This window comes from Bubalus bubalis, chromosome 3 (genome assembly GCF_019923935.1).
Source record: "Bubalus bubalis isolate 160015118507 breed Murrah chromosome 3, NDDB_SH_1, whole genome shotgun sequence".
Taxonomy (NCBI): Eukaryota; Metazoa; Chordata; class Mammalia; order Artiodactyla; family Bovidae; genus Bubalus; species Bubalus bubalis.
In genome coordinates, this window is record NC_059159.1 from 20,600,659 (window position 1) to 20,628,388 (window position 27,730).

Below are 27,730 nucleotides of genomic sequence, written 5' to 3' on the forward strand. Positions count from 1 at the left end.
TAACTTGTCTCTTTGAGGATATTATTTATAGTTTTGTGAAGTTTTTGTATACTGCTAGTAATTCTCTGGAACCAGTGACAGACTTTATTTTCTTGGGCTCCAGAATCACTGCAGATGGTGACTGCAACCATGAAATTAAAAGATGCTTGCTCTTTGGAAGAAAAGCTATGATCAGCTTAGACAGCATATTAAAAAGCAGAGACATTACTTTGCCGACAAAGGTCTGTCCAGTCAAAGCTATGGTTTTTCCAGTAGTCATGTATGGATGTGAGAGTTGGACCATAAAGAAAGCTGAGCACCGAAGAATTGATGCTTTTGAACTGTGGTGTTGGAGAAGACTCTTGAGAGTTCCTTGGACTGCAGGGAGATGCAACCAGTCCATCCTAAAGAAAATCAGTCCTGAGTATTCATTGGAAGGACTATGCTGAAGCTGAAACTCCAATACTTTGGCCACCTGATGCAAAGAACTGACTCATTTGAAAAGACCCTGATGCTGGGAAAGATTGAAGGCGGAAGGAGAAGGGGACAACAGAGGATGAGGTGGTTAGATGGCATCACTGACTCGATGAACAGGAGTCTGAGTGAACTCTGGAAGTTGGTGATGGACAGGGAGGCCTGGCATGCTGCAGTCAATGGGGTTGCTAAGAGTTGGACACGACTGAGTGACTGAACTGAACTGAGTATTCTCTGATTCCTGAGTTCCTCTTTTCTTTTGTTCATCTCTCTCATATTGAAAGTTTTCTTCAAAAGTCTAATAAGTGAAGTTGAATGGTCTTATTTGCTTGTTAGGCTTCCCTGTGGGGTGGCTGGGGGAGGCCCTGACTGCCAGGCTTCTTGGAGCTGATGTATGTGGCTTCTCACCTTATTCCCATTATTTCAGTTTAGTGCATCTTCAGCCGTGCCTGGTATCCCCAAGTCTGGAGTTAGCTTTCTCCAGGCAATAAGTGTTCTTTCTGGGTTTGGAGAAAGATAGTTATCTGGGGGTCTAGATGCTCTTTATACAGGTTTTCAACCAGTTCTCCTGTTTTTATCCAAACTTTTCACCCCTCCCTTCAACCATATCTCCCATCTCCAACTTTGAGCTTTTGGGGTGTTACACAGCAGACACTTACTGTTCAGTTTTCTCGGCTGTACTAGGTCAGTTAACATCACTCTACTTTCTGAATTCTAGAATTTTATTGACATATTTTGTCCATGGTCATCTCATTTCCCATTCTTTGTCCTTGTGGGTTTGTACCCATTGCCCCGTCACTTAAGTAGGTCTGTGGGTCATGTTTAACCAGAAGATCTGCATTATGTTCTCTTAGCACCCCTGTGTTTGCACATGCTGGTCCCTCTATGTGGACTGGTTATCCCTTCCTTTCTAGCATTACCAGCTCTCCTGCAGACCCACTGTACCTTGTGAAGTAATCTCCAAGAAATGGAGAGAGGAGGAGATAGAAAAGAAGAAAGAAGAGGAATTAAAGGAGGAAAGAGGAGAGGGATTGGAGTCGAGGCTTATATTCAAGGTTTTTAGTGTGAGCACGTGCAGGAGTGGAGGTGTCATTTGCTAAAATAGGGGAGATTGAAGGAGAAGTTGGCTGGGAGAGGTTTTTAATGAAAGGGTTAGTTCAGGGTATATTAAATTTGGGATGCTTGTTAGACATCCAAGTGGAGATGTTGAGTAGACAGGGTTCTGGAGTTCATGGGAGAGGCTAGGGTTGGACAGAGGGTTCTGGAGTTCATGGGAGAGGCTAGGGCTGGAGATGTAAATTTGCGGATTGTCAGATGTTATTTTGAAGAAATTGGGACTGGATGACTCATTTAGAAAGTGAGTGCATAGGGGAAAGAAGAGATTAACTAGCGAAGTAGTTTTAACAGCAAAGCCTTTCCTTTTAAAACTACAAATTCCTTTCTCATGGAAGTTGGGCTCTATCAAGATGACATTCCATCAGTGTGTTAGTAGAAGTGTTGTTCTGGTCACCAAGGGCCATAACCCAACTGAAATTTTAGTAGCACAAATCCCCCACTATCTTGTGCTCACAGATTCTGTGGGCAGGGAATCTGTAAGGCAGAGGTGGCTGGTCTTAGCTCCGCAGTGTTGGGGGCCTCAGCTGGGAAGACTGGAACATCTGGGGGCCGTTACCATTGGGAGGCTGCTTCACTCACACATCGCCTGGGATGAATCAGCGGCTGACCTCAGCCGGGACTGTACGCCAGCTGTCTCTACGGGGCCTCTCCCGCCTTGGGCTTGTCACAGGGTGTTGGTTGGGTTCTGGAAAATGAGCCTTCTGAGGGAATCAGCACTTCTGTTATAACTCTCTTGGTTGGAGCAGTCATGGACTTAGCCAGATTCAAGGGCAAGGGACAAAGACTCCTCCTCTCAAAGGGAGGAGTATCAGAGAATTTGGAGCCATTTTTTATACCCACCCCAATGCCCTTTTGGATTTGAGGTTCTGACCCCAAACCACAGTCACTTTGAAGGAAGAGGTTCTAAGACAGGATCCACAGATAAGGATTCCCAGCCCCAGTTATCTGGTGCTCCAGGCTAAGTGTCCAGGATCAACTTATTATCTCTTTTAGGGACAGTAACCTGAATAAATTAAAGAAAAACTTCTTCCTTCTCTTTAGAAAGTGTTGAACTATATTGTGAGTCAGTGACATTGAGATTCAGAAATTTAGGTACTCTTTCTCTGTTTTATTTCAGTTGCCTATCTTAAAAGAATATTACTAACTTACACAGCATTCGAATCAGTGGATGCTTTTTGACTCTTTTCATTTGGGCTTTGGCCAAAGATAATAGTATCTGCAGGCTTCCCCCAACCCCAACCCTGCCCCGCCCCAGCAACTTGACCTTCTCCCTTTGCTGCTTCAAGCCTGGGAACTATGACATGATGATTTGCTTGCCCAATGTACAGTGTGTTTCTTGAAGGCTATACTCCTGTTTTGTTTTAAAAATATTTATTTGGCTGTGGAGGCTCTTTAGCTGCAGCATACAAACTCTTGGTTGTGGCATATGGGATCTTCCCCAATTAGGGATCGAACCCAGGCCTCCTGCATTGGGAGCTTAGAGTCTTAGCCACTGAACTACCAGGGAAGTCCCTATACACCTGTTTCTAAAAGTTGGCAGCTTGCCTCTGATTCCTGTGAGGGTGAGTCCCTCCGCATTCATTGGAAGGATGCTTTGCTTCCCTCTAGAAAAACCTCCAAATTCTAGGTAACCGGTCGTACGGGATGCAGTTGCTGTATTGTTGGCATGCTTTTCAGCACTGTAGCCAGTAGTGACTGTTAGTAGGAACTTTTGCAGTGGAGGTGGTGTTTATGTGTGTGTGTGCAAATGTGAGTAAAGGAGACTATAAAGGCACTACTCATTTGGTGTCTTAAATATGATATCAGAATGATATGTAAGGGTCAAATGGAGGAGATGGAATCAAAACAAGAAAAAGCCTCAGCCGCATTTGTAGGTGCTGTGGGCATTCAGATTTGAAGCAGTGATTGGACCCTAGGTAGGGTTAGGAACCAGGGCTAAGTTCTCCAGAGGAGACAAAGGGACGTACAATGCCGCCAAGGGGAAAACCACCTTAGGCAAGAGCACCAGCGAAGAAGGAACACAGTCTGGAGGGCGGAGGTGAGGTTGAGGGGGAGATAAGTTGACATTTTGAAAGTCATCTTGAGACCCGAGAGAGAGGAGCTGGAGGGGCCAAAGTTGGCTGAGGAGTTGGGGAACCTTAGCGGGTGTAAAGATTTTGAGTGGGACAATGTTTTTGAACTGGGGGAGTTGCTGTAATTTTATTCTTATTGAAAGGTCACTGAAGGCTCATCCTCGAATTTTTCAAACAGCAAATCTGAAAGAGCTGGTCTGCTCCTCAGAATACTTCTTACTGGATACAGGGTCCTTGCCTGGGAGAATATGTTTCAGTCCACTGACTGAGCTGTAATTCATACCAGTGGTTTATTTGTTCTATATGTCTCTCTGAGTATCTGTTGTGAGCTGGGCACCCTGCTGGATGCTGCAGGGCGAAGGGAGGAGCACACTGGTGAGCAAAAGCCCAGGCTCTTCCTGTCCTCAGGCTGGCAGCCCGGCAAGAGGTTACCAGTTCAAGTTAGGGAGTCTACAGTGCTCACTCAGGCCCAGGTATGGAGAACACCAGGGATCCTTCCCAAAGCGATGTCTTCCCAACAGCAAAACTGGGGGATTTGTAAGCTAAGGGTACATGCATATTCATGAAGGGGCTTGTGCAGAGGTGATTTCAGCATACAACTGGGGCAAAGGTCAACCATCAACCGAGACCGGGCTTTAGTTGATTGAAGTCAGGAGTGTCAACATCTTCCTCCCGTCCTTCGCCTGGGTGGGGGCCTTGTATATTGTTATGTGTGTCCCTTATGGAGGAACTAGGACTCTGCTTTATCACTTTGTTATTGTTTGCCTTTTCTCTGTTGGACTCCTCTGTTCCCTTAAGACCTTAAGTCCCTTACTGAGACCTGTTCAGGGGCAAACATTGCAACCAGGATTAGGCCAAAATGGCTTCTCTTATGTGAAGAAAATCATTCCTGGTTCTCCTTCTTTAGAGGCATGTTAAGAAAACCATTCATGGTTCTCCTTCTTTAGAGACCTCCTAAAATTTCATGCAAAGATGGGCTCAATAAAGGACAGAAATGGTATGGACCTAACAGAAGCAGAAGATATTAAGAACAGGTGGCAAGAATACACAGAAGAACTGTACAAAAAAGAGCTTCACGACCCAGATAATCACGATGGTGTGATCACTCACCTAGAGCCAGACATCCTGGAATGTGAAGTCAAGTGGGCCTTAGAAAGCATCACTATGAACAAAGTTAGTGGGGGTGATGGAATTCCAGTGGAGCTATTTCAAATCCTGAAAGATGATGCTGTGAAAGTGCTGCACTCAATATGCCAGCAAATTTGGAAAACTCAGCAGTGGCCACAGGACTGGAAAAGGTCAGTTTTCATTCCAGTCTCTAAAAAGGTAATGCCAAAGAATGCTCAAACTACCGCACAATTGCACTCATCTCACATGCTAGTAAAGTATTCTCCAATCCAGGCTTCAGCAATACATGAACCGTGAACTTCCAGATGTTCAAGATGGTTTTAGAAAAGACAGAGGAACCAGAGATCAAACTGCCAACATCCACTGGATCATGGAAAAAGCAAGAGAGCTCCAGAAAAGCGTCTATTTCTGCTTTATTGACTATGCCAAAGTCTTTGGATGTGTGGATCACAATAAACTGTGGAAAATTCTGAAAGAGATGTGAATACCAGACCACCTGACCTGCCTCTTGAGAAACCTATATGCAGGTCAGGAAGCAACAGTTAGAACTGGACATGGAACAACAGACTGGTTCCAAATAGGAAAAGGAGTACGTCAAGGCTGTATATTGTCATCCTGCTTATTTAACTTCTATGCAGAGTACATTATGAGAAACGCTGGGCTGGAAGAAGCACAAGCTGGAATCAAGATTGCCAGGAGAAATATCAATAACCTCAGATATGCAGATGACACCACCCTTATGGCAGAAAGTGAAGAGGAACTCAAAAGCCTCTTGATGAAAGTGAAAGAGGAGAGTGAAAAAGTTGGCTTAAAGCCCAACGTTCAGAAAACGAAGATCATGGCATCTGGTCCCATCACTTCATGGGAAGTAGATGGGGCAACAGTGGAACAGTGTCAGACTTTATTTTTTTGGGCTCCAAAATCACTGCAGATGGTGATTGCAGCCATGAAATTAAAAGACGCTTACTCCTTGGAAGGAAACTTATGACCAACCTAGATAGCGTATTGAAAAGCAGAGACATTATTTTGCCAACAAAGGTCCGTATAGTCAAGGCTGTGGTTTTTCCAGTAGTCATGTATGGATGTGAGAGTTGGACTGTGAAGAAAGTTGAGCGCTGAAGAATTGATGCTTTTGAACTGTGGTGTTGGAGAAGACTCTTGAGAGTCCCTTGGACTGCAAGGAGGTCCAACCAGTGCATTCTAAAGGAGATCAGCCCTGGGTGTTCTTTGGAAGAAATGATGCTAAAGCTGAAACTCCAGTACTTTGGCCACCTCATGCGAAGAGTTGACTCATTTGAAAAGACTCTGATGCTGGGAGGGATTGGGGGCAGGAGGAGAAGGGGACGACAGAGGATGAGATGGCTGGATGGCATCACCGACTCGATGGACGTGAGTTTGAGTGAACTCCGGGAGTTGGTGATGGACAGGGAGGCCTGGAGTGCTGCAATTCATGGGGTCGCAAAGAGTCGGACATGACTGAGCAACTGAACTGAACTGAACTGAACCTGTCTGCTTACAGAATTGTTTACTTCTCTTTCTAAAATCCTTCTGACCTCCCCACTCCCGTCGGGCAACCTGCCCATTCCCCTCGGGCAAGAGTTCCTGTTCTTTGTATGGCTTAGCCAAGAGCCTCTCCAGCCTCATCTCTTGCTATAGTTTCCTTATGTGGTCTCCACAGGGTTCTGCTTCATTACAGCTGCCTGGAGCCCATCCTTGGAGTTGATTATTCAGTACGGGTAGAGTAAGGACCAGCCTCTAGTGTCTCAGAGCCCTTCAGGTGACTGAGATGTGCTTGCTGGGTGAGCCCTGATCTGTGCTTTTGTTCTGAGGTTCTCAATCTGGCCACACCTTAGCATCATCTTAGGAGCTTTCATGTATTGAAACCTGGCTCCTTCCCATCCTCAACAATTCCCATTTGGCTTCTGGTTTGGTTGCCAGGCATCTCTCTTTTATTTTTTATTTTTACAAAAATATCTGCCCTCGTAATTCTGCTCTGCAGCTAGTGTGGGAGAAGGAAATGGCAACCCACTCCAGTATTCTTGCCTGGAGAATTCCATGGACAGAGGATCCTGGTGGGCTACAAGTCCATGGGGTTGCAAAGAGTCTGACACAACTAAGTGACTAAACGACCACTAACACACCACCAGCAGCGTTCTTGCCCAGAGAATCCCGTAGACAGAGGAGCCTGATGGGCTGCAGTCCATGGGGTCGCAAAGAGTCAGATACGACTGAGCAGCTGAACACAGAGCTAGGGTGGGGAACCTCTGCACACCAAGGGCAGAATCAGGGAGTAGATGTTACAGGAAAACAGATCCTGATTCTGGAGTGACTTATCCTTTTATGTACAGATCTCCAAGTATTTGAAAAGCTACTATTCCATAAGTTATCCTTTTCTCTCCTGACCTTATTTCCTGCTCCCCAAGTCTTCTTCCCGGGTGAAACGTTGATGTTCTTGGACTGCTCACACCCTGATTGCCCCTCCTCAAATATGTTTGTTTTCTAGTGCACCATTAAATTGTGATACAGTCAGAATATCACTATGGGCCAACTGGACTAATCCTTTTATTCAGACAACGTATATGTCTGTTAAAATATCATTAGATCACATTGACTTTGTATTATGATTGACTCATGGTTGACTTAAAATCAATGAAACTCCCACTGTAGCATAGTGGTTAAGAACTGGAATTCTGAAAATGGACTTAGTAGGGTTGGGGTTCCAGTTTCATACCTTTACTACCTGTCTGAACTTGGGTGAATCACTTAAAATTCTGTACCTTATTTTCCTCCTCTGTAAAATGGGTATAAAAATAGTGTCTATCTCACAGGATTATGAGGATGAAATGAGTAAATAAATATATGTCAAAGAGTGCCTGGCACACAGTGAAAGTTAAAGTTAGTCACACAGTCGTGTCTGACTCTTTGCGATCCCATGGACTGTAGCCCACCAGGCTCCTCCGTCCATGGAATTCTCCAGGCAAGAGTACTGGAGAGGGTTGCCATTTCCTTCTCCAGGGGATCTTCCTGATACAGGGATCAAACCTGGGTCTCCTGCATAGCAGGTGGTGCTATATAAATATTAGCAATAATCATTAGTTCTTTGGACTGCTCTTAAACCAAGGTTCTTATTTTTCATCTTTGTCTTTCATTTGGATATCACTTAGTGTTTCCACCTTTAGTCTTTTTAGGGCCTGGAGTTGTCCTTGGGTGAACTGTGTATGGAGATATTTGATCAGGGTGCCACCCAACCCTCTCTTCTCGATTCTTCCCCTTCACTTACACCAAATCACTACATTACTAACTCCCTCCCTCAGGCTACGTTACAAAGACCCATTAAAATGCATGTATTTTATGTAGAAGGGAAAGTTAGCTTATCATTTAACAGGACTAATCTGATGACAGAGGATGAAATCTGATCACACAGGCCACAGTATTGTCTAACTCAATGAAACAAAGCCATGCCCTGTGGGGCCACCCAAGACCGGAGGGTCATGGTGGAGAGGTCTGACAGACTGTGGTCCACTGGAGAAGGGAATGGCAAACCACTTCAGTTTTCTTGCCTTGAGAACCCCATGAACAGTATGAAAAGGCAAAATGATAGGATACTGAAAGAGGAACTCCCCAGGTCAGTAGGTGTGCAGTATGCTACTGGAGATCAGTGGAGAAATAACTCCAGAAAGAATGAAGGGATGGAGCCAAAGCAAAAGCAATACCCAGTTGTGGATGTAACTGGTGATAGAAGCAAGGTCTGATGCTATAAAGAGCAATATTGCATAGGAACCTGGAATGTCAGGTCCATGAATCAAGGCAAATTGGAAATGGTCAAACAGGAGATGGCAAGAGTGAACGTTGACATTCTAGGAATCAGCAAAATAAAATGGACTGGAATGGGTGAATTTAATTCAGATGACCATTATATCTACTACTGCGGGCAGGAATCCCTCAGAAGAAATGGAGTAGCCATCATGGTCAACAAAAGAGTCCGAAATGCAGTACTTGGATGCAATCTCAAAAACAACAGAATGATCTCTGTTCATTTCCAAGGCAAACCATTCAGTATCACGGTAATCCAAGCCTATGCCCCAACCAGTAACACTGAAGAAGCTGAACGGTTCTATGAAGACCTACAAAACCTTTTCATTATAGGGGACTGGAATGCAAAAGTAGGAAGTCAAGGAACACCTGGAGTAACAGGCAAATTTGGCCTTGGAGTACGGAATGAAGCAGGGCAAAGGCTAATAGAGCTTTGCCGACAGAACGCACTGGTCATAGCAAACACCCCCTCCAACAACATAAGAGAAGACTCTACACATAGACATCACCAGATGGTCAACACCAAAATCAGATTGATTATATTCTTTGCAGCCAAAGATGGAGAAGCTCTATACAGTCAGCAAAAACAAGACCAGGAGCTGACTGTGGCTCAGATCATGAACTCCTTATTGCCAAATTCAGACTTAAATTGAAGAAAAGTAGGGAAAACCACTAGACCATTCAGGTATGACCTAAATCAAATCCCTTATGATTATACAGTGGAAGTGAGAAATAGATTTAAGGGACTAGATCTGATAGACAGAGTGCCTGATGAACTGTGCACAGAGGTTCGTGACATTGTAAGGAGACAGGAATCAAGACCATCCCCATGGAAAAGAAATGCAAAAAAGCAAAATGGCTGTCTGAGGAGGCCTTACAAATAGCTGTGAAAAGAAGAGAAGCAAAAAGCAAAGGAGAAAAGGAAAGATATAAGCATCTGAATGCAGAGTTCCAAAGAATAGCAAGGAGAGATAAGAAAGCCTTCCTCAGCAATCAATGCAAAGAAATAGAGGAAAACAACAGAATGGGAAAGACAAGAGATCTCTTCAAGAAAATTAGAGGTACCAAGGGAACATTTCATGCAAAGATGGGCTCGATAAAGGACAGAAATGGTATGGACCTAACAGAAGCAGAAGATATTAAGAACAGGTGGCAAGAATACACAGAAGAACTGTACAAAAAAGAGCTTCACGACCCAGATAATCACGATGGTGTGATCACTCACCTAGAGCCAGACATCCTGGAATGTGAAGTCAAGTGGGCCTTAGAAGGCATCACTATGAACAAAGTTAGTGGGGGTGATGGAATTCCAGTGGAGCTATTTCAAATCCTGAAAGATGATGCTGTGGAAGTGCTGCACTCAATATGCCAGCAAATTTGGAAAACTCAGCAGTGGCCACAGGACTGGAAAAGGTCAGTTTTCATTCCAATCCCTAAAAAGGCAATGCCAAAGAATACTCAAACTACTGCACAATTGCACTCATCTCACATGCTAGTAAAGTAATGCTCAAAATTCTCCAAGCCAGGCTTCAGCAACATGTGAACCGTAAACTTCCAGATGTTCAAGCTGGTTTTAGAAAAGGCAGAGGAACCAGAGACCAAACTGCCAACATCTACTGGATCATGGAAAAAGCAAGAGAGTTCCAGAAGAACGTCTATTTCTGCTTTATTGACTTTGTCACAATAAACTTTGGAAAGTTCTGAAAGAGATGTGAATACCAGACCACCTGACCTGCCTCTTGAGAAACCTATATGCAGGTCAGGAAGCAACAGTTAGAACTGGACATGGAACTACGGACTGCTTCCAAATAGGAAAAGCAGTACGTCAAGGCTGAATACTGTCACCCTGCTTATTTAACTTCTATGCAGAGTACATCATGAGAAACGCTGGGCTGGAGGAAGCACAAGCTGGAATCAAGATTGCTGGGAGAAATATCAATAACCTCAGATATGCAGGTGACACCACCCTTATGGCAGAAAGTGAAGAAGAACTAAAGAGCCTCTTGATGGAAGTGAAAGAGGAGAGTGAAAAAGTTGGCTTAAAGCCCAACATTCAGAAAACTAAGATCATGGTATCTGGTCCCATCACTTCATGGCAGATAGATGGGGAAACAGCGGAAACAGTGTCAGACTTTACTTTTTTGGGCTCCAAAGTCACTGCAGATGGTGATTGCAGCCATGGAATTAAAAGATGCTTACTCCTTGGAAGGAAAGTTATGACCAACCTAGATAGCATATTGAAAAGCAGAGGCATTACTTTGCCAACAAAGGTCTGTTTAGTCAAGGCTTTGGTTTTTCCAGTGGTCATGTATGGATGTGAGAGTTTGACTGTGAAGCTGAGCGCCGAAGAATTGATGCTTTTGAACTGTGGTGTTGGAGAAGACTCTTGAGAGTCCCTTGGACTGCAAGGAGATCCAACCAGTCCATCCTAAAGGAGATCAGTCCTGAGTGTTCATTGGAAGGACTGATGCTGAACTGAAGCTGAAACTCCAATACTTTGGCCACTTCATGCGAAGAGTTGAGTCATTGGAAAAGACTCTGATGCTGGGAGGGATTGGGGGCAGGAGGAGAAGGGGACAACAGGGAATGAGATGGCTGGATGGCATCACCGACTCGATGGACATGAATTTGGGTGAAGTCCAGGAGTTGGTGATGGACAGGGAGGCCTGGCGTGCTGTGATTCATGGGGTCGCAAAGAGTCGGACACAACTGAGCGACTGAACTGAATCTGATGACAGAGGATGAAATGGTTAGATAGCATCCCCAACTCAAAGGACAGGAGTTTAAGCAAACTCTGAGAGATAGTGAAGGACAGGAAGCCTGGTGTGTTGCAGTCCATGGGGTCCCAAAGAGTGGGACACGACTTAACAATGAAACAACAATCTGATGATTTAATCTCTTTTTCCCAGGGCATTGAGGAAATGGATTTAGCACAGGAAATGCTGATGAAAGGGATGCCATGAGGGGAAGGAAAAATACAGCTGTGAGGTACACCCAACACAGACAAGAGGGATGCAATACAATTTTTTTTTTAAAGGCGAGAGTGGCCCCTGAAATATAAGGTGGTTAATTTTTTGTTGTTGTTTGTTTTGTCTTTTAATTAATTAATTTTTGGCTGTGCTGGATCTTCGTTGCTATGTAGGACTTTTCTGTAGTTGCAGTGAGCAGGGGCTATTTGCTAGCTGTGGTGTATGGGCTACTCATTGCGGTCACTTTTTTAGTTGCGACACACAGGCTTAGTTGCTCCGAGGCATGTGGAATCTTCCCCAGCCAGGAATCAAACCTGTGTTCCCTGCATTGATTGGCAGGCGGACTCTGAACCACTGAACCACCAGGGAAGTCCCCATTATTTTCTTATTACTTACATAACAGTCCTTCAAAAGAGGGCTACTTCCCTATTTTACTAAAGGAGAAGCCTGTTCAGTAGTCAAATTATGTTCCCCTCCTCCCAAATAGCTGATAAATGACTGTCAGGGCTTGCACCCAGGCCCATCCAAGGTCAAGTCTCTTGGTCTTTGGCTTCACACCACACAGCTTCAGGGGAGGGTGTCTGGTTGGGGGAGGGGTCATGTGACAGTGGGAAGGCCATGTGACACTCAAATTTGGTCTCTGTTGTGGTTTTTATCTGGAGCTCAGACCTGTTCTCAGGCAACTTTAACCATAAACTTCACATTGAGTAATTGACAAAGCATGTCTAGTTGTGTTACTTTCAGTTTAGAGAGAATTTATTTGTTCTGCTCTTGTTTAATCTGAAATAGTTGTGATCACATGTGGTGCCTATCCCAAATGCAGTATGGGGAATACATTGCGTTAAAAAAAAAAAAATTACTTCCATAGCACTATTAGATTTGAAATAATAAGAGGCCCTGGTAATTCATAGTTTTCAGAATCTTTTTCTCAAAGGTAGCTGTTTGAGCACTAGATGTTCGTTAGTGCTTTTGGTTTTGCTTTTAACATCCTGATTGTCCTTCATGGACCAGGGCACTAGGTTTTCCTTCCTTTTTGCTGTTCACATTCCTGGTCGTCTCCACCTCTTACATTTAACTGTAAACCTGATACATTTTATTCTCTAAGTTTCTGGATTTAAATTAGATAACTACATCAAAGTAGTGCTAGTGATAAGACCTTACACATGTCAGGATTTGGAATGGAAAAAAAAATCATGTGCTCAGCACAAGAGTCTTGAACTTTTCCAAGAATTAAAATGGGATAATGGACTTCCCTGGAGACTGCCTGCCAATGCAGGGGACACAGGTTCGATGCCTGGTCCAGGAAGATCCTACATGCTGAGCAGCAACTAAGCTTAGTTGCTGAGTGGCAATTGAGCCCATGCATTGCAACTACTGAAGCCCACTTTCTAGAGCCCAAGAACCACAATGAGAGAAGCCACCACAATGAGAAGCCCATACACCACAGCCCCCACTTGCTTGAGCTAGAGAAAGCCCTGTTGCAGCAAGGAAGGCCCAGCACAGCCAAAATAAATAAAGTTGGATAAGAAGAATGAGGGATAATAGAATTTGGGGGGTTGCATGTACTTTAGAGTGTCATTAAAACTTATTTCCCTCACTTCTCCAAGCTCTGCTGCTGCTGCTAAGTCGCTTCAGTCGTGTCCAACTCTGTGTGACCCCACGGACGGCAGCCCACCAGGCTCCCCCATCACTCCATCACTGGGATTGTTCAGGCAAGAACACTGGAGTGGGTTGCCATTTCCTTCTCCAGTGCATGAAAGTGAAAAGTGCAAGTGAAGTCACTCAGTCATGTCCATCTCCAAGCTCTGCTCCCCAATAATTTAGTAGTACTTCTTTCTTATAATCAGTTTTGCCCACATTAGTAGGGAACTATAATTCAAATTCTCTTATATCTCAATGTCCATTTTTTTTTCAAGGAAGTGTTGGTTTCTAACTTTAAAACAAATATTTTATTGTTATCTATAATTGAATGTATTTGATTATTACAGTGAGGTTAGTTCAGATTGGGCACTCAAGTGTTTAATATTTTGTCTTTTTAGGAAACCAAAACTGGGTGTCTGTATAGACATCTTATTGTGAAGGCAAATGTCTAGTCTTTTTTTTAAAAAAAAATTAGTTTATTATTCTTGGTTGTGCTGGGTCGTTGCTGCTCACAGGCTTTCTCTAGTTACAACAAGTGGGGGCTACTCTTCCTTGCAATGCTTGGGCTTCTCGTTGCAGAGCACGGGCTCGAGGGCTCACAGACTTCAGTATTTGCAGCACACAGGCTCAGCAGTTTCAGCTCCCAGGCTGTAGACTGCAGGCTTGGTAATTATGACACACAGGCTTAGTTGCTCTGCAGCATGTGGGATCTTCCTGGGTCGGGGATCGAACCCATGTTCTCTGCATTGGCAGGCAGATTCTTATCCATTGTGCCACTGAGGAAGTCCTCAACATCTAGTCTTAAACTTTATAAAGGAACTGTTTGGATTTGTAAGCAACGAAATCACATATTTACTATCCAACTGTACTTATTTTGAATTATTTTTATTTTATTTTTTTGGTCACACCGTGCAGCACGTGGAATCTTAGTTCCCTAGTCAGAGGTCGAACCCATGCTGCCTGCATTGCAAGTATAGAGTCTTAACTATTGATCCGCCAGGAAAGTCCCAACATGATTACTTTTATAGTCTTGTAAAAATGTCTTCTCAAAAGGACTGGTTTCTGTAGACCTTAGTACCATTTGCTGCTGCTGCTAAGTCACTTCAGTTGTGTCCGACTCTTCGCGACCCCATGGACTGCAGCCCACCAGGCTCCTCTGTTCATGGGACTTCCCAGGCAAGAGTACTGGAGTGGGTTGCCATTGCCTTCTCCATAGTACCGTTTATATGTTACTTTTTACTTGGGTTGCCTTAGTCACTGGGCCTTTCCTGACAGCAAAGAGGAGCTTAGTGTAGACAACAGATAAAGTACAAGTATGAATAAATATGTTGTTTTAAAGGTAGGTATTTCTACTACAGAGTATGGCTAACATCCAAATAAAAATCTTGTGACGCACTGCAAAGTGGAACAGAAACTATCTTTAGATCTCTTTATGTTCGTGGACACCTGGTTTTCCTCCCTCTCCTCACTTTCACCCCGATTCACTCACCCTTTGTCGTAAATCCACTGGTGCATGGATGCAAAGAACAGGTGTTAATTTTAAAAATATATTTTATGAAATGATGTAATGAAGCCTTTTTTAAGTGGTCTTGACTCGTGGTTCTCAGTACATCCCTTGGTTTCTTTAGATCAAAGTACGTAAATGAAAACTGTGACTTAGTGGATGAATCTTTTCAGCGATCTTTACAGTAATAAGTTCCCCATTAGACACTAGTTGTTTGCCTTTTGACTTGTTGTTGGTAAATTATCCCCAAGAGGCTGAGAAATTCCTGTTCTGAAAAGTCCAGAAAGTCTTTGGTGACTTGCTGTTTCATTTTTATTGTTCTTTTCTCTTCAGTTATAGAAAACAGGATCAAACTTACCTTTCCTTTATCTGCTAACATTTGATATATGTGAACCTTAAACAGAGTTAAGTCCTGGAGAGGGGCTTCCCTGGTGGTCCCATGGCTAAGACTCCATCCTCTCAGTGCTGGAGGGCCTGGGTTTGATTCCTGGCCAGGGAACTAGACCCCACATGCCCCTGCAACTAATGATCCCTTGTGCCACAACTGAGACCCAGCGCAGCCAAATAAATAAATGCTTTTTTTTTTTAAACACACCTGAAGAGAATTAGAGACTGTATTGCCCTAAGCCAGCCACTGTATGGAATGAATTGCCTTCTCTCCTCTGCCTGGAGTGGTACTGGGCACTCACATTGTTGTGCAAATTTCTGTCTCTGTTTGGGGTTCAGTGAAAGTGGTTTTTAAGTCACGTTTAGAATTAGATTTAGAATCATTCCATAGATAAATACTTTAGCTAAAATTTAGCGAAGTCCTTCAGATTAACTTGCAATTCAAAAAGCAGAATTGAAATTGTGAAATAAAGTGGACCTGAAAAAACTTTTTTTGCAGTTAAGACAGTTACCATAAAGCTAATTGGCCATGGTTTCCTAGACAATTTGGCTAATGATCTCTGTCTTTATATAACATTTATTTGGTTGCATCAGGTCTTTGTTATGGCACGTGGTTGTCTTGTTGAGGTGTGTGGGCTTCTCTCGAGTTGCAGCTCATGCGCTCAGTTGCCCCAGGGCTCAAACCCAAGTGCCCTGCATTAGAAGGCAGATTCTTAACCACTGGACCGCCAGGAAAGTCCCAGCTAATGATCCATTGAGGATCCACAGTTCTTATGAAGAGCAGTTGGCCTGTGGCTCCTGTTAGTTAAATATGGTTAGTAGCTAAGCAGCTGGTAAGGAAATCACTGTTTGACCCTTAGCTGAAAATACTACCTGTTCTTTGGCTTTCATTTAGAATGATTTTTTTTTTTAATATAAGAGAGCTAATACACTATTACCTACAGTGATTAGACTGAGACATAGAACATAACATTAGTCATTTTTGGTCTTTTAATTTTATGGAAAATAAAATATTGTTAGCTCGTGTCTGGTTTAAGAAATAGCCCAATTATTGTACTAACTAGCACTAAAATCACTGCAAATGGTGACTGCAGCCATGAAATTAAAAGACGCTTACTCCTTAGACGGAAAGTTATGACCAACCTAGACAGCATATTAAAAGCAGAGACATTACTTTGCCAACAAAGGTCTGTTCTAGTCAAGGCTATGGTTTTTCCAGTAGTCATGTATGGATGTGAGAATTGGACTATAAAGAGAGCTGAGCGCCGAAGAAATGATGCTTTTGAACTGTGGTGTTGGAGAAGACTCGTCAGAGTCCCTTGGACTGCAAGGAGATCCAACCAGTCCATCCTAAAGGAAATCTGTCCTGGATGTTCATTAGAAGGACTGATGTTGAAGCTGAAACGCCAGTACTTTGGTCACCTGATGTGAAGAGCTGACTCATTTGAAAAGACCCTGATGCTGGGAAAGATTGAAAGCGGGAGAAGGGGATGACAGAATGAGATGGTTGGATGGCATTACTGACTCAATAGACATGAGCTGTAGTAAACTCTGGGAGTTGGTGATGGACAGGGAGGCCTGGCGTGGGGCAGTCCATGGGGTTGCAAAGAGTCAGACATGACTGAGCAATTGAACTGAACTGAACTGAGCACTAACTAAAACCCAAACAACAACAGCAACAAAAACCTCTGAGTAATGAATTAGAAATGAATCGGCAAACTTTCAACAATTTGAAATTTTTTAATGATGTAAGAGTTTGAAAATGCAACTATTCAGGCATGAAAGTGAAAAAGTGAAACGTAGTCAACTCTGACTGTTTGCAACCCCATGGACTGTAACCCGCCAGGCTCCTTCCTCTGTCCACGGAATTCTCCAGGCAAGAATATCTGAGTGGGTAGCCATTCCCTTCCTCAGGGGATCTTCCTAACTCAAGGATCAAACCCCAGTCTCCTGCATTGCATGCAGATTCTTTACTGTCAGAGCCACCAGGGAAGCCCATGACTCCATGGTTAATCCAGAAGCGAGCAGGGATAGTGGGATGCTGCTTCATAGTTTTAATTTGGACCTTCAAGGATCAGACTGTAATGGTTCTGTATTTGTATCCACGATCAGCAGTTAGTCTATTTTTTAATTGACTTATAATACAGGAGTTTATTATGAAAAGATGTCTATTTCTTTAAGTACTTTATTAGAACCACAGCTTTTGGATTACATAATCTGCAGTAGTGTCCAGCAAAAATAGAATACAAGTCACATATGTAGTGTTAAAGTTTCTAGTAGCCACAGTAAAAGAAGTAAGAAGAAATAAATAAAATTCATCTTAACGGTGTATTTTATTTAGGGACTTCCCTGGTGGTCCCATAGTTAGGACTCAGCACTTTCACTGAAGGGAACTTGGGTTTGATCTGGGAACTAAGATCCTGCAAGCCATGCAGAGCAACCAAAAAGAAAAAAAAAAGATAGTAAAACTTAATCCAGTATATCTAGAATATTAACATTTCTATATTAATGAGATATTTTACTTTTATTTTTGTACTGAGTCTTCAAAATTTGGTGTGTATTTTACAGCCTATCTGGTTTGAAATGAGCCACATTTTCAAGTGCTCAGTAACCACATACGGCTACTGGCTGCTATATTGAATTATGTAGATCTACAGTTTTGACATTCACATGAGACAGAAATCGATATAAATTGGCATATTACACAGATTTCTATGCAAATCATGTCCTGAGAAACACAGGGCAGATCCTGATGGTTTTAGCCTAGGAGGCATGACTGAGTGACTTCACTTCCATGCATTGGAGAGGGAAATGGCAACCCACTCCAGTGTTCTTGCCTGGAGAATCCCAGGGACGGCGGAGCCTGGGCTGCCGTCTAGGGGGTCGCACAGAGTCGGACACGACTGAAGCGACTTAGCAGCAGCAGCAGCAGCAGCAGGCAGATTTTAATTTGGTCCTAATGTGACTATTGTAAGAGTGTTCTAATGGCCTTTGATTTTTTTTTCTTTTTTTAATTTTATTGGAGTATAGTTGACTTATAACTGTGTGTTAGCTTCAGCTCAGTGATTCAGTTATACATATATATATTCATTCTTTTTCAGATCCTTTTCCCATATAGGTTATTACAGAATATTGAGTAGAGTTCCCTGTGCTATGCAGTAGGTCCTTGTTGGTTATCTGTTTTATATATAGTAGTGTGTGTGTGTTAATCATAAACTCCTAATTTATCCCTCTCATCCACATTTGCTTTTTGGTAACCATGTTTGTTTTTGAAATCTGTGAGTCTTTCTGTTTTGTGAATAAGCTCATTTGTATCATTGTTTTAAAGGTAAATTCCACATGAGTGATATCATATGATATTTGTCTTTTCTGTCTGACTTACTTCACTTGGTATGGTAATCTCTAGGTCCCTCCATGTTACTGCAAATGGCATTATTTCATCCTTTTTATGGCTGAGTTGTTCTCCATTGTGTGTGTGTGCGCGCACGTGTATTGCACACAAATGCTACATTTTCTTTATCCATTCCTCTGTTGATGGACATTTAGGTTGCTTCCATGTCTTGGCTGTTGTAAATAGTGCAGCAGTGAACACTGGGGTGTGTGTATCTTTTTGAAGTAAAGATTTTCTCTGGGTATATGGCCAGGAGTGAGATTACTGGATCATATGATAGTTCTATTTTTAGTTTTTTAGGGAACCTGCATACTGTTGTCCATAGTGGTTGTAGGCCTTTGATTTCCTATTGAGAGTAAAACTCAGCATGGTCACAATGCTTCAGCAGTAGCATGCGCTTCCTTGCTGTTTCGCACACACGTATTACTGCCCAGGTAGCATTGCACTGGTACTGTGGCAGGTAGTCTTGGGAGTGAGCAATGCTTGGACAGGGGGTAGCGGTGGGGGAGACTGCAAAGGAGTGGTAGCTCAAAATGTTCAAGACATGCCTCAGATATTGTTTTTTTTTTTTAAATCCCAAGCAATGAGAAAACTTAACTTATTCCCCTCTAACATTGTTGGAAGATTTAGCTTATTTATTAAAAAGAACTAGCCTGATTGGGGCAAGTACCTCATTCCGACGTTCTCATTTCTTTGCTTTACCGAAGTTTTCACTAGTGGAACTTAAGCCTTTGGTACTTAAGCGGGGAAATACCTTAGATCTGTGGTGTAAGTGTAAAGCACACATTGGGTTTAGAAAACTGTGTGTGAAAAGAAGAATGTAATGTATCTCATGAAAAATTTTTGTATGATCACACGTTAAGGTGCTAACATTTTGGATGACTTAGGTTAAGGAAAATGTATTTTTAAAGTTAATTTTACCTGTTTCTTTTTACTTTTTAAAATATGGCCCCTAGAATATTTAAGATCACCTATGTGGCTTGCATTACATTTCATTGGATAATGCTGCCTTAGATAGTTATTTGTTCAATGTAAAGACTGCTGGGTGGGGCCAGCCTCTGCTCTCCTGAATATATGCTTGAAAGTTTGATCCATTGACATTATCTTTGTAGTAGCAAGGGGGTCTGCTGCATCTGTCCCCCCAAGAGAGGGGAGGAGAACAGCAGCACAGCTCTCTGGAATTCTATAATTTGGATTTGTTCAGCTTGAGTTGCTCCTTGGCATGTGAATATTCCCAGACCAGAGATCGAACCCGTGTCGACTGCATTGGCAGGCAGACCCTTAACCACTGGCCCACTAGCGAAGTCCCGCCCAGTTCTTTTTATGAAAGGACCAGTAATTAGGTGCTTCTTCATGCCTTCTCTGAGAAATCAAACACTCTATATATGTATTTGTATATATTCTATCTCTCAGTAAATGTTCTCACTGTCCCAGAGAACCATGTCAATATACTCTGACCTATACATAGCTTAGTCTTTGGCTACTGCTTGTAGTTAGCCTTTACAGCTTCTTAAGATTGTTGTTGTTACGTTAGTCGCTCAGTCGTGTCCAGCTCTTTGCAACCCCATGGACTGTAGCCCACCAGGCTCCTCTGTCCTTGGAATTCTCCAGGCAAGAATACTGGAGTGGCTAGCCATTCCCTTCTCCAGGGAATCTTCCCAACCCAGGGGTCAAACCCAGATCTCCTGCATTGCAGGCTGATTCTTTACCGTCTGAGCCACCAGGGAACCCCAGTTCTTAAGATTACTTGGTCTCTATTGCTATTTCAATGACCCAGGCTATTCAGAAAGAGGATTTAAGGTGGTTAGCTGGCTTGCCTTCTCCTTCCTGAACATTTCTCTGGGGTATTCATGAACCTGGGGACAACTCGAATGCCTTGTCTTTAGCTTCTCTTCTTTCTCACCCCAGACTGAGAAATTTTAAAAACAAAATTACTCTTTTTTGAGTGGGAGAACCCCAGGCAGATCCTTGTTTGTAGGTTAAAATCTGTAGTCCTTCTTAACATTTTATTTTATGTTGGCGTATAACCGATTAACAGTGTGGTAGTTTCTAAATCCGTAGCCTTGGAATTAGCTCTCTGTCCTCCCTGAACACCCACATCCCACATTTTGGTCTTAGTTCAGGTTTACTGTATTCATATTTCCCAGTCCACCTAAAAGGAGTGGCAAGTGGAAAGAAAGGAACTCATATCTGTTGAGCATCTGTTGTGTGCTGAGCACTGAGCTGGATGCTTTAGAAATATTATTTCAGTAGCCCAGAGAGCTGGGAATTATAATCTCTGTGTAATAAGAGGAAGAAATGAAATCTGGAAGTGAAGTAGTTTCTCAACTTCACATACCTCTGGGAGATAATGGATTCTAGAACTTGGCACCATGCCCACATTGTCATCTTGGTTTAGAAGAAAGAAGCTGTGATGTGGCCCCAAGGGTAGAGATTTGAATGCATATGTATTGTTCTAAACTGGGTGGAACAAGTGAGAGCCTTTCCACAGCACCTTTTATCCCTAATCATAGACCTGATCCCTGTGTTGGATAGACCATTTCCTCTTACTGGGGCTGGTAGTGACCATATGAACCTTTGGTTTGCAGTTGTGACCCCTGATTCCAGCAGAATGGCCCAATGGAATCAGCTCCAGCAGCTGGACACACGGTACTTGGAGCAGCTCCATCAGCTGTACAGTGACAGCTTCCCCATGGAGCTGCGGCAGTTTCTGGCCCCTTGGATCGAGAGTCAAGATTGGTAAGTCCTTCTCAATAAACTCCCCAAATTGCTAGGTGTTAGTTTGAGTCAAGAGACATGATCTGCTCTAACTTAACTCTTTGCTAACTATTTCATCTTAAAGCTTATAGTTGCAGGTGACGGGGCAAAAGAGATTGGAAAGTAAAGAGGTCTTTTTAGTCCTGAAAGAGATTTTTACATTAGAAGGGCATCTGGACAGCTGTCTTTTGGCACACTGAAACATCCTGCTTGATGGTTCAGTTCAGTCCCTCAGTCATGTCCAACTCTTTGTGATCCCATGGACTACATCACCGCAGGCCTCCCTGTCCATCAGCAACTCCTGGAGTTTACTCAAACTCATGTCTATTGAGTCGGTGATTGCATCCAACCATCTCATCCTCTGTTGTCCCCTTCTCCTCCTGCCTTCAATCTTTCCCAGCATCAGGGTCTTTTCAAATGAGTCAGTTCTTCGCAAGATGTGAAATTGAAAGTAAAAAGTGTTACTGGTTCAGTCATGTCTGACCCTCTGACCACATGGGCTGTAGCCCGCCAGGCTCCTCTGTCCATGGAATTCTCCAGGCAAGAATACTGGAGTGGGTTACCATTCCCTTCTCCAGGGGATCTTCCCTACCCAGGGGTTGAACTCAAGCCTCCCGCATTCCAGGCAGATTCTCTACCATCTGAGCCACCAGGGAAGCCCATTTTAATTTCATTTGCTTGATGAGATTCTCTGTGTGTTCTGATGCTTCAGGGACATGCTACAGATACATTTTTTTAATCTGAATGAGAATTTTGTCATGGATAAAAAAAGGTTTGGGTTTGTACTTCTGATTCCTCTTTCATTAAAGAAAAGAGATACAGAGTTAGAGAAACAGACTCAGTCATAGAGGAGATAGGGGTTCCCTGGTGGCTTAGATGGTAAAGAAACCGCCTGCAATGCAGGAGACCTGGGTTCGTATCCCTGGTTCAGGAGTATCACCTGGAGAAGGAAATGGCAACCCACTCTAGTATTCCCGCCTGGAGAATTCCATGGACAGAGGAGCCTAGAAGGCTACAGTCTGCAGGATCGCAAGAGTTGGACACAACTGAAAGACTAACACTTGGTCATAGAGAAGATAATGGTACAGAAGCCCAGCAACTTTTTCCTTCACTTGAAAGTATTCAGATCCACCTTTTAATTTTGGTTTAATTCAGGCCCATGACCTAATTTTTCCAGTATTTGATGAGGGGCCAGGGAGGTAATTCAGAGATGTTGGAAATAGGCCATCCTAACCTGGGATTGGTTATTTGCTTCTGAAAATCTGACCATTGAGTTGACTGAGAATTTAAAGGAAAACAGCATATCTGATCATTCAAAATTTGATAAATATAGAACTATGACAGTCACTTAATAGTATCCAAAATAATTGTTGGTAATTTTAAAATCAATGACATTTATGATTGCTGAGTAAGATGCATCTAAAAAGGTGGGTGGGTTAAAGCATCAGATTTGCCTTGTTTTTCCCTCCTTCTTGATGGTGATTTCGAGTGCATGCCTGTGCGTGTGTGAGCGTGTGTGTGTGTGTAGGTTTCAGAATCATTCTTTGCCTTTATCTTCCTTTTTCTAGGGCATATGCGGCCAGCAAAGAATCACATGCGACTTTAGTGTTTCATAATCTCTTGGGAGAAATTGACCAACAGTATAGCCGCTTCCTGCAAGAGTCCAATGTTCTCTATCAGCACAATTTGCGAAGAATCAAGCAGTTCCTTCAGGTGTGATGAGAAACTGAACCTGCAGAGAAGGGTTTTAGCTTTCTTTCCTGAAAATGTTTCTTTATTGCTTGATTAATTAATAACCTATCTTGTACTTTAAATCCAAGGAGAAATTACCAGCCCTTTGAGTATTATTGCTTGAAATTTACTTGGTTGGTTCATTGAAATAATAATGTGATTTTTATGTTAATTATATTATGTTAGTATGCTAATAACATGATTGTAACAAGTTCAGATGACTAGGAAGATGGCTCTTACTTTTCAGTGTCAAAGGCTTGGACACCATAGTTGGATACTCCTTGACAAAGTCAGTCACCCCCCTGTAAGACCAGGATAACTCACTGTCCAAAGACAGGCAACCAAGCCTACTCTCACTGCAGTACTGCTCATCGTGACTGCCTTTCTTCTTCTCTTCGTCACTTCTCCTACTGACTGTAGCCAGGCTCTGATGCTCTGTGGTTCCATGTAGTAAATATAACACTTTCCCTAGTTTATGAGGAAGTTAGCTTTAAGTTAGCAAAGTTCAGTCCACATCTCCTGAGTCTGCTGCTGCCTTTCATTCTCTTTGTCTCCCCACTTACAGAGCAGATACCTTGAGAAGCCAATGGAGATTGCCCGAATTGTGGCCCGTTGCCTGTGGGAGGAGTCCCGCCTCCTCCAAACTGCAGCCACTGCAGCCCAGGTGAGGCCTGGGAAGAAACGAGCGCTGTTGACATGTGCTTCCTTCGTGTGTACGAAGATGTCCTTGCTTTTTGACCTCCAGAGTAGTGGGTGTTTGGGGGTTTTGTACAGTAAAAATAACTTTCTCAGCATATAAAATGCATTCTCCTTTTTCAGAAAGACTTTATTTAATAAAACATTACAGAAAATTACAAGGAAGAAAGTTTTAAGAAGAACTGAAAGGTCACTGGCTCCTCTGTCCATTTTGTCTTCCCAGGAAACCAACATTAATAGTCGGGAATATATCCTTTCATAACTGTCTCCAGGCTCCTATAAACTATAGAAAACACATGCACACACAGGATATTTAAATTGGTTTACTTCTCCACATCTTGCATTCTTTTAATTACATCATGTAAATCCTTCTAAGTCAAGCAGTTTAAAGCTAACTCACTTTATTTGCTGCATAATATTCTGTAGTACATATTTGCTACATATTCTGTAGTATGTAATTTATTATTGTCCCTTCAATAGACTTCATTTCATTCTGTTTTTTTTTTCTCCTCCATGAAAAACACTAGTGCAGTACCTCCCTATATATCTTAATATATTTATGCAGTGTTTTCTCTACTATAGATTTCTAGGTGTGGGATTGTTAGATCAAGGGGGGTGTGTGTGTGTGTAAAATATATAAAATTTTACAGATAGTTCTGGGTTGCTTTCCCCAAACGCTGTGACTGTTCACACTTGCACCAGGAAGAATGAAAATGGACTATTCTTGGGAGCCACCTTGGTGGTGGTTTAGGATTGAGTCATTCAGGTTCATATGTATTTCTCTTTGTGGTTAAGTTTGAGGATAACCTCCCTAGAGCTAAAGATACAGTTAATTTAGGGAATAGAGATTATATGACCCTACAGGCCCATTGAGGGACCACATATTGATATATGATAGTCATATCCATCTCTCTAGATCATCTAATCTATTATATATCTATGTGTGTCCTACTGTGTGCTAATTGTTATGACCCCCTGCTCTAGAGGAGGTTGTGGTGTGAAACAGAAAATCAAACTTTATAATGCAGTGGATTTTCCAGGCAAGAATACTAGAGTAGGTTGCTATGCCCCCCTCCAGGGGATCATCCTGACCCAGGGGTCGAGTTCTCTCCTATGCCTCCTTCATTGGAGGCGGGTTCTTTACCACTAGCGCCACATGGGAAGCTAATGAAAGATATACAAATTATTAAAATATATTAAAAAAAGATGAAAAAAGTTGATTTAGCCATAAAAAATATATTGACAAAGACTTAAAAAATTACACTCTGTATCCCAGCAAAAAAGCCAAAAGGCCAGATAGTTTAGAAGTTTTAACAAACTTTTTTGGTACAAATTGTTCCATTATCATTTAACTTCTCCAAAGTGCAGGAGAAAAAGAGATAAGATTGAAATAATGCTAATATCAAGACCTAAACTACAGTGTAAATAAAGCTTATTTTATGAGGTTGAAATAATGCTAATATCAAGACCTAAAAGAGTAAATTTAAAATGGTTAGGATTTTTTAGGGAGTCTGTTAATGTAATTCATTAAATTAGTAAATTAAAGAAGAAAAATTGTATTTTTGTTAGATGACAAAATTTAGTGTCCATTCTAGATTTTTAAAAGTAAAGAAATAAAAGAAAAAAGAAAATTTATCAGAAATGTGATACACAATGGTGAAACACTAAAGTAATATTGTTAAAATAGTTACAAGATTGAGGGTGCCTCTTGCCATTGATATTTTTCTGAAAGATCAAGCCAATGTAATAAGACAGAAAAAGAGAGAGTAAATGTTGGAAAGTAAGAGACAAACTTTAAATGAAACAAAACAACACAACTATTAGAACTAACGAGAGTTCAGAAAGGTTATTATGTTCAAGGTAAATATTTTAAGAATCAGTGGGTCTCATAAATAGTAACAGTAACGTTTCATTACATGAAGATGTAATGGAAGATCAGCTTCATAACAGGAAAAATAAATTATATGCATATATTATTGATACATGTGAAAAAATGTCTGGAAGGATATATGTGTTATTATAACCCCATGGACTGTAGCCCCGACAGGTTCCTCTGTCCATGGGATTTCCTAGGCAAGAAAACTGGAGTGTGTTGCCATTTCTTTCTCTAGAGGATCATCCTGACCCAGGGATCAAACCCGCCTCTCCTACATTGACAGACAGATTCTTTACCGCTGAGCCACCTGGGAAACCCCAGAAAGATATGTGCCAAAGCATTGATATTGTTGGTTACAGGAGACTTTCTTATTTTCCCCGAGGGTTTTTTTGTTTATTTGGCTGATTGTTTGGTTTTTTTGGCCATGCTGCCTGTGGGATTTTATTTCCCCAACCAGGGATTGAACCCACACCCTCTGCAGAGAAAGCACAGAGTCCTAACCACTGGACTACCAGGAAATTCCCCTGAGGTGTTTTCTTTAATAACCTCTAATTGGGGAATTTTTTTTTTCTTTATCCCTTCTTTAAAAAAAATTATGGTAGCATACACACAACATGAAATTTACCTTCTTAACCATTTTTAAATATATAGTTTCATTAGTGTTAAGTTCATCACATTGTTGTACTTCTCCAGAAATTTGTTCATCTTGCAAAATTAAAACTCTGTACCTATTAAACAATAACAGCTCATCCCCCTGGCATCACCATTCTACTTTCTGTCTCTATGAATTTGACTGTTCTTTGTTGTTGTTGTTCAGCTGCTAAGTCGTGTCCGACTCTTTACGACCCCGTGGACTGCAGCATGCCAGGCTTCTGTGTCCTTCTCTGCCTCCCGGAATTTGCTCAAACTCATGTCCATTGAGTTGGTGATACCATCCAGCCATCTCATCCTCTGCTGCCCTCTTCTCCTCCCGCCTTCAGTCTTTCCCAGCATCAGGGTCTTTTCCAACAAGTCAGCTCTTCACATCAGGTAGCCAAAGTATTGGAGCGTCATCATTAGTCCTTCCAGTTCAGGGTTGACTTCCTTTAAGATTGACTGGTTTAATCTCCTTGCTATCCAAGGGGCTCTCAAGAGTCTTCTCCAGCACCACAGTTCAAAAGCATCAATTCTTTGGCACTCAACCTTCTTTATGGTCCAACTCTCACATCCCTGCATGACTACTGGAATAACCATAGCTTTGACTATACAGACCTTTGTTGGCAAAGTGACGTCTCTGAATTTGTCTGTTTTAGGTACCTCGTTTAAGTGGTAACGTACCGTGTGTGCCTTCCCTTAACATAACATCCTTAAGGTTTATCCATGCTGTAGCATGTTTATCCAGAATTCCCTTCCTTTCAAAGGATGAATACTATTCACTGTGTGGTTATATCACATTGTGTTTATCCATTCGTCTTTATCCAAGTGTCAGTGGACACTTGGGCAGCTTCTGCCTTTTGGCTGTTGTGAGTAATGCTGCTGTGAACATGAATGTGCAATTTTTTTTTTTTCTTTTCAAAGACAAAAACAGGGACTTCCCTGGTGATCCAGTGGCTAAGACTCCAAGCTCCCAATGCAGGGGGCCCGAGTTCAACCCCTGATCAGGGCACTAGATCCCACATACTGCAACTGAGAGTTTGTGTACAACAACAAAAAGATCCAACGTGCTGCAACTGAGACCATGCCATGTGCCAAGTCGCTTCAGTCGTGTCCTACTCTTTGTGACCCCATGGATGTGGCCCACCAGGCTCCTCTGTCCATGGGATTCTCAGGCAAGAACACTGGAGTGGGTTGCCGTGCTTCCTCTCCAGGGAATCTTCCCGACCCAGGGATCAAACCTGCGTCTCACATCTCCTGCTTTGGCAGGCAGGTTCTTTATCACCAGCGCCACCTGGCAGCTAAGAACAGGCACAGCCAAATGAATAATTAAAAAAAAAAAAAAAGACAAAAATATAGCAGGAACAAAGAAGAAAGAATATCTAAGTCTAATTGAGAATATAAGAGAAGGCATCGAGGAGAAAGGAGAGGTCATGTTTGAGCTGAGACTCAAAGCTTATCAGATGAGCATCAGGCAAATGGTAAAGAGAGCACACCGTAGGCAGAAAGATGATCATGTTCAAACAGGGAATCGGAAGCATATGTATTCTTGGGAGAAGTGTA

General features: G+C 42.4%; 1 protein-coding gene across 4 annotated transcripts in view; it reads left to right on the forward strand.

Annotated features, from left to right (window-relative positions):
• The window catches only part of STAT3 (signal transducer and activator of transcription 3), a 75,572-nt gene that overhangs the window by 22,042 nt on the left and 25,800 nt on the right, over positions 1 to 27,730 (forward strand). For all 4 annotated transcript variants that reach the window (XM_025280126.3, XM_006055750.4, XM_006055751.4 and 1 more), the window contains exons 2-4: positions 21,063 to 21,213; positions 22,800 to 22,944; positions 23,528 to 23,626. In XM_025280126.3, the coding sequence (XP_025135911.1) occupies positions 21,086 to 21,213; positions 22,800 to 22,944; positions 23,528 to 23,626 (372 nt within the window). In that variant the 5' untranslated portion in view covers positions 21,063 to 21,085. The remainder of the gene's footprint in view (positions 1 to 21,062; positions 21,214 to 22,799; positions 22,945 to 23,527; positions 23,627 to 27,730) is intronic.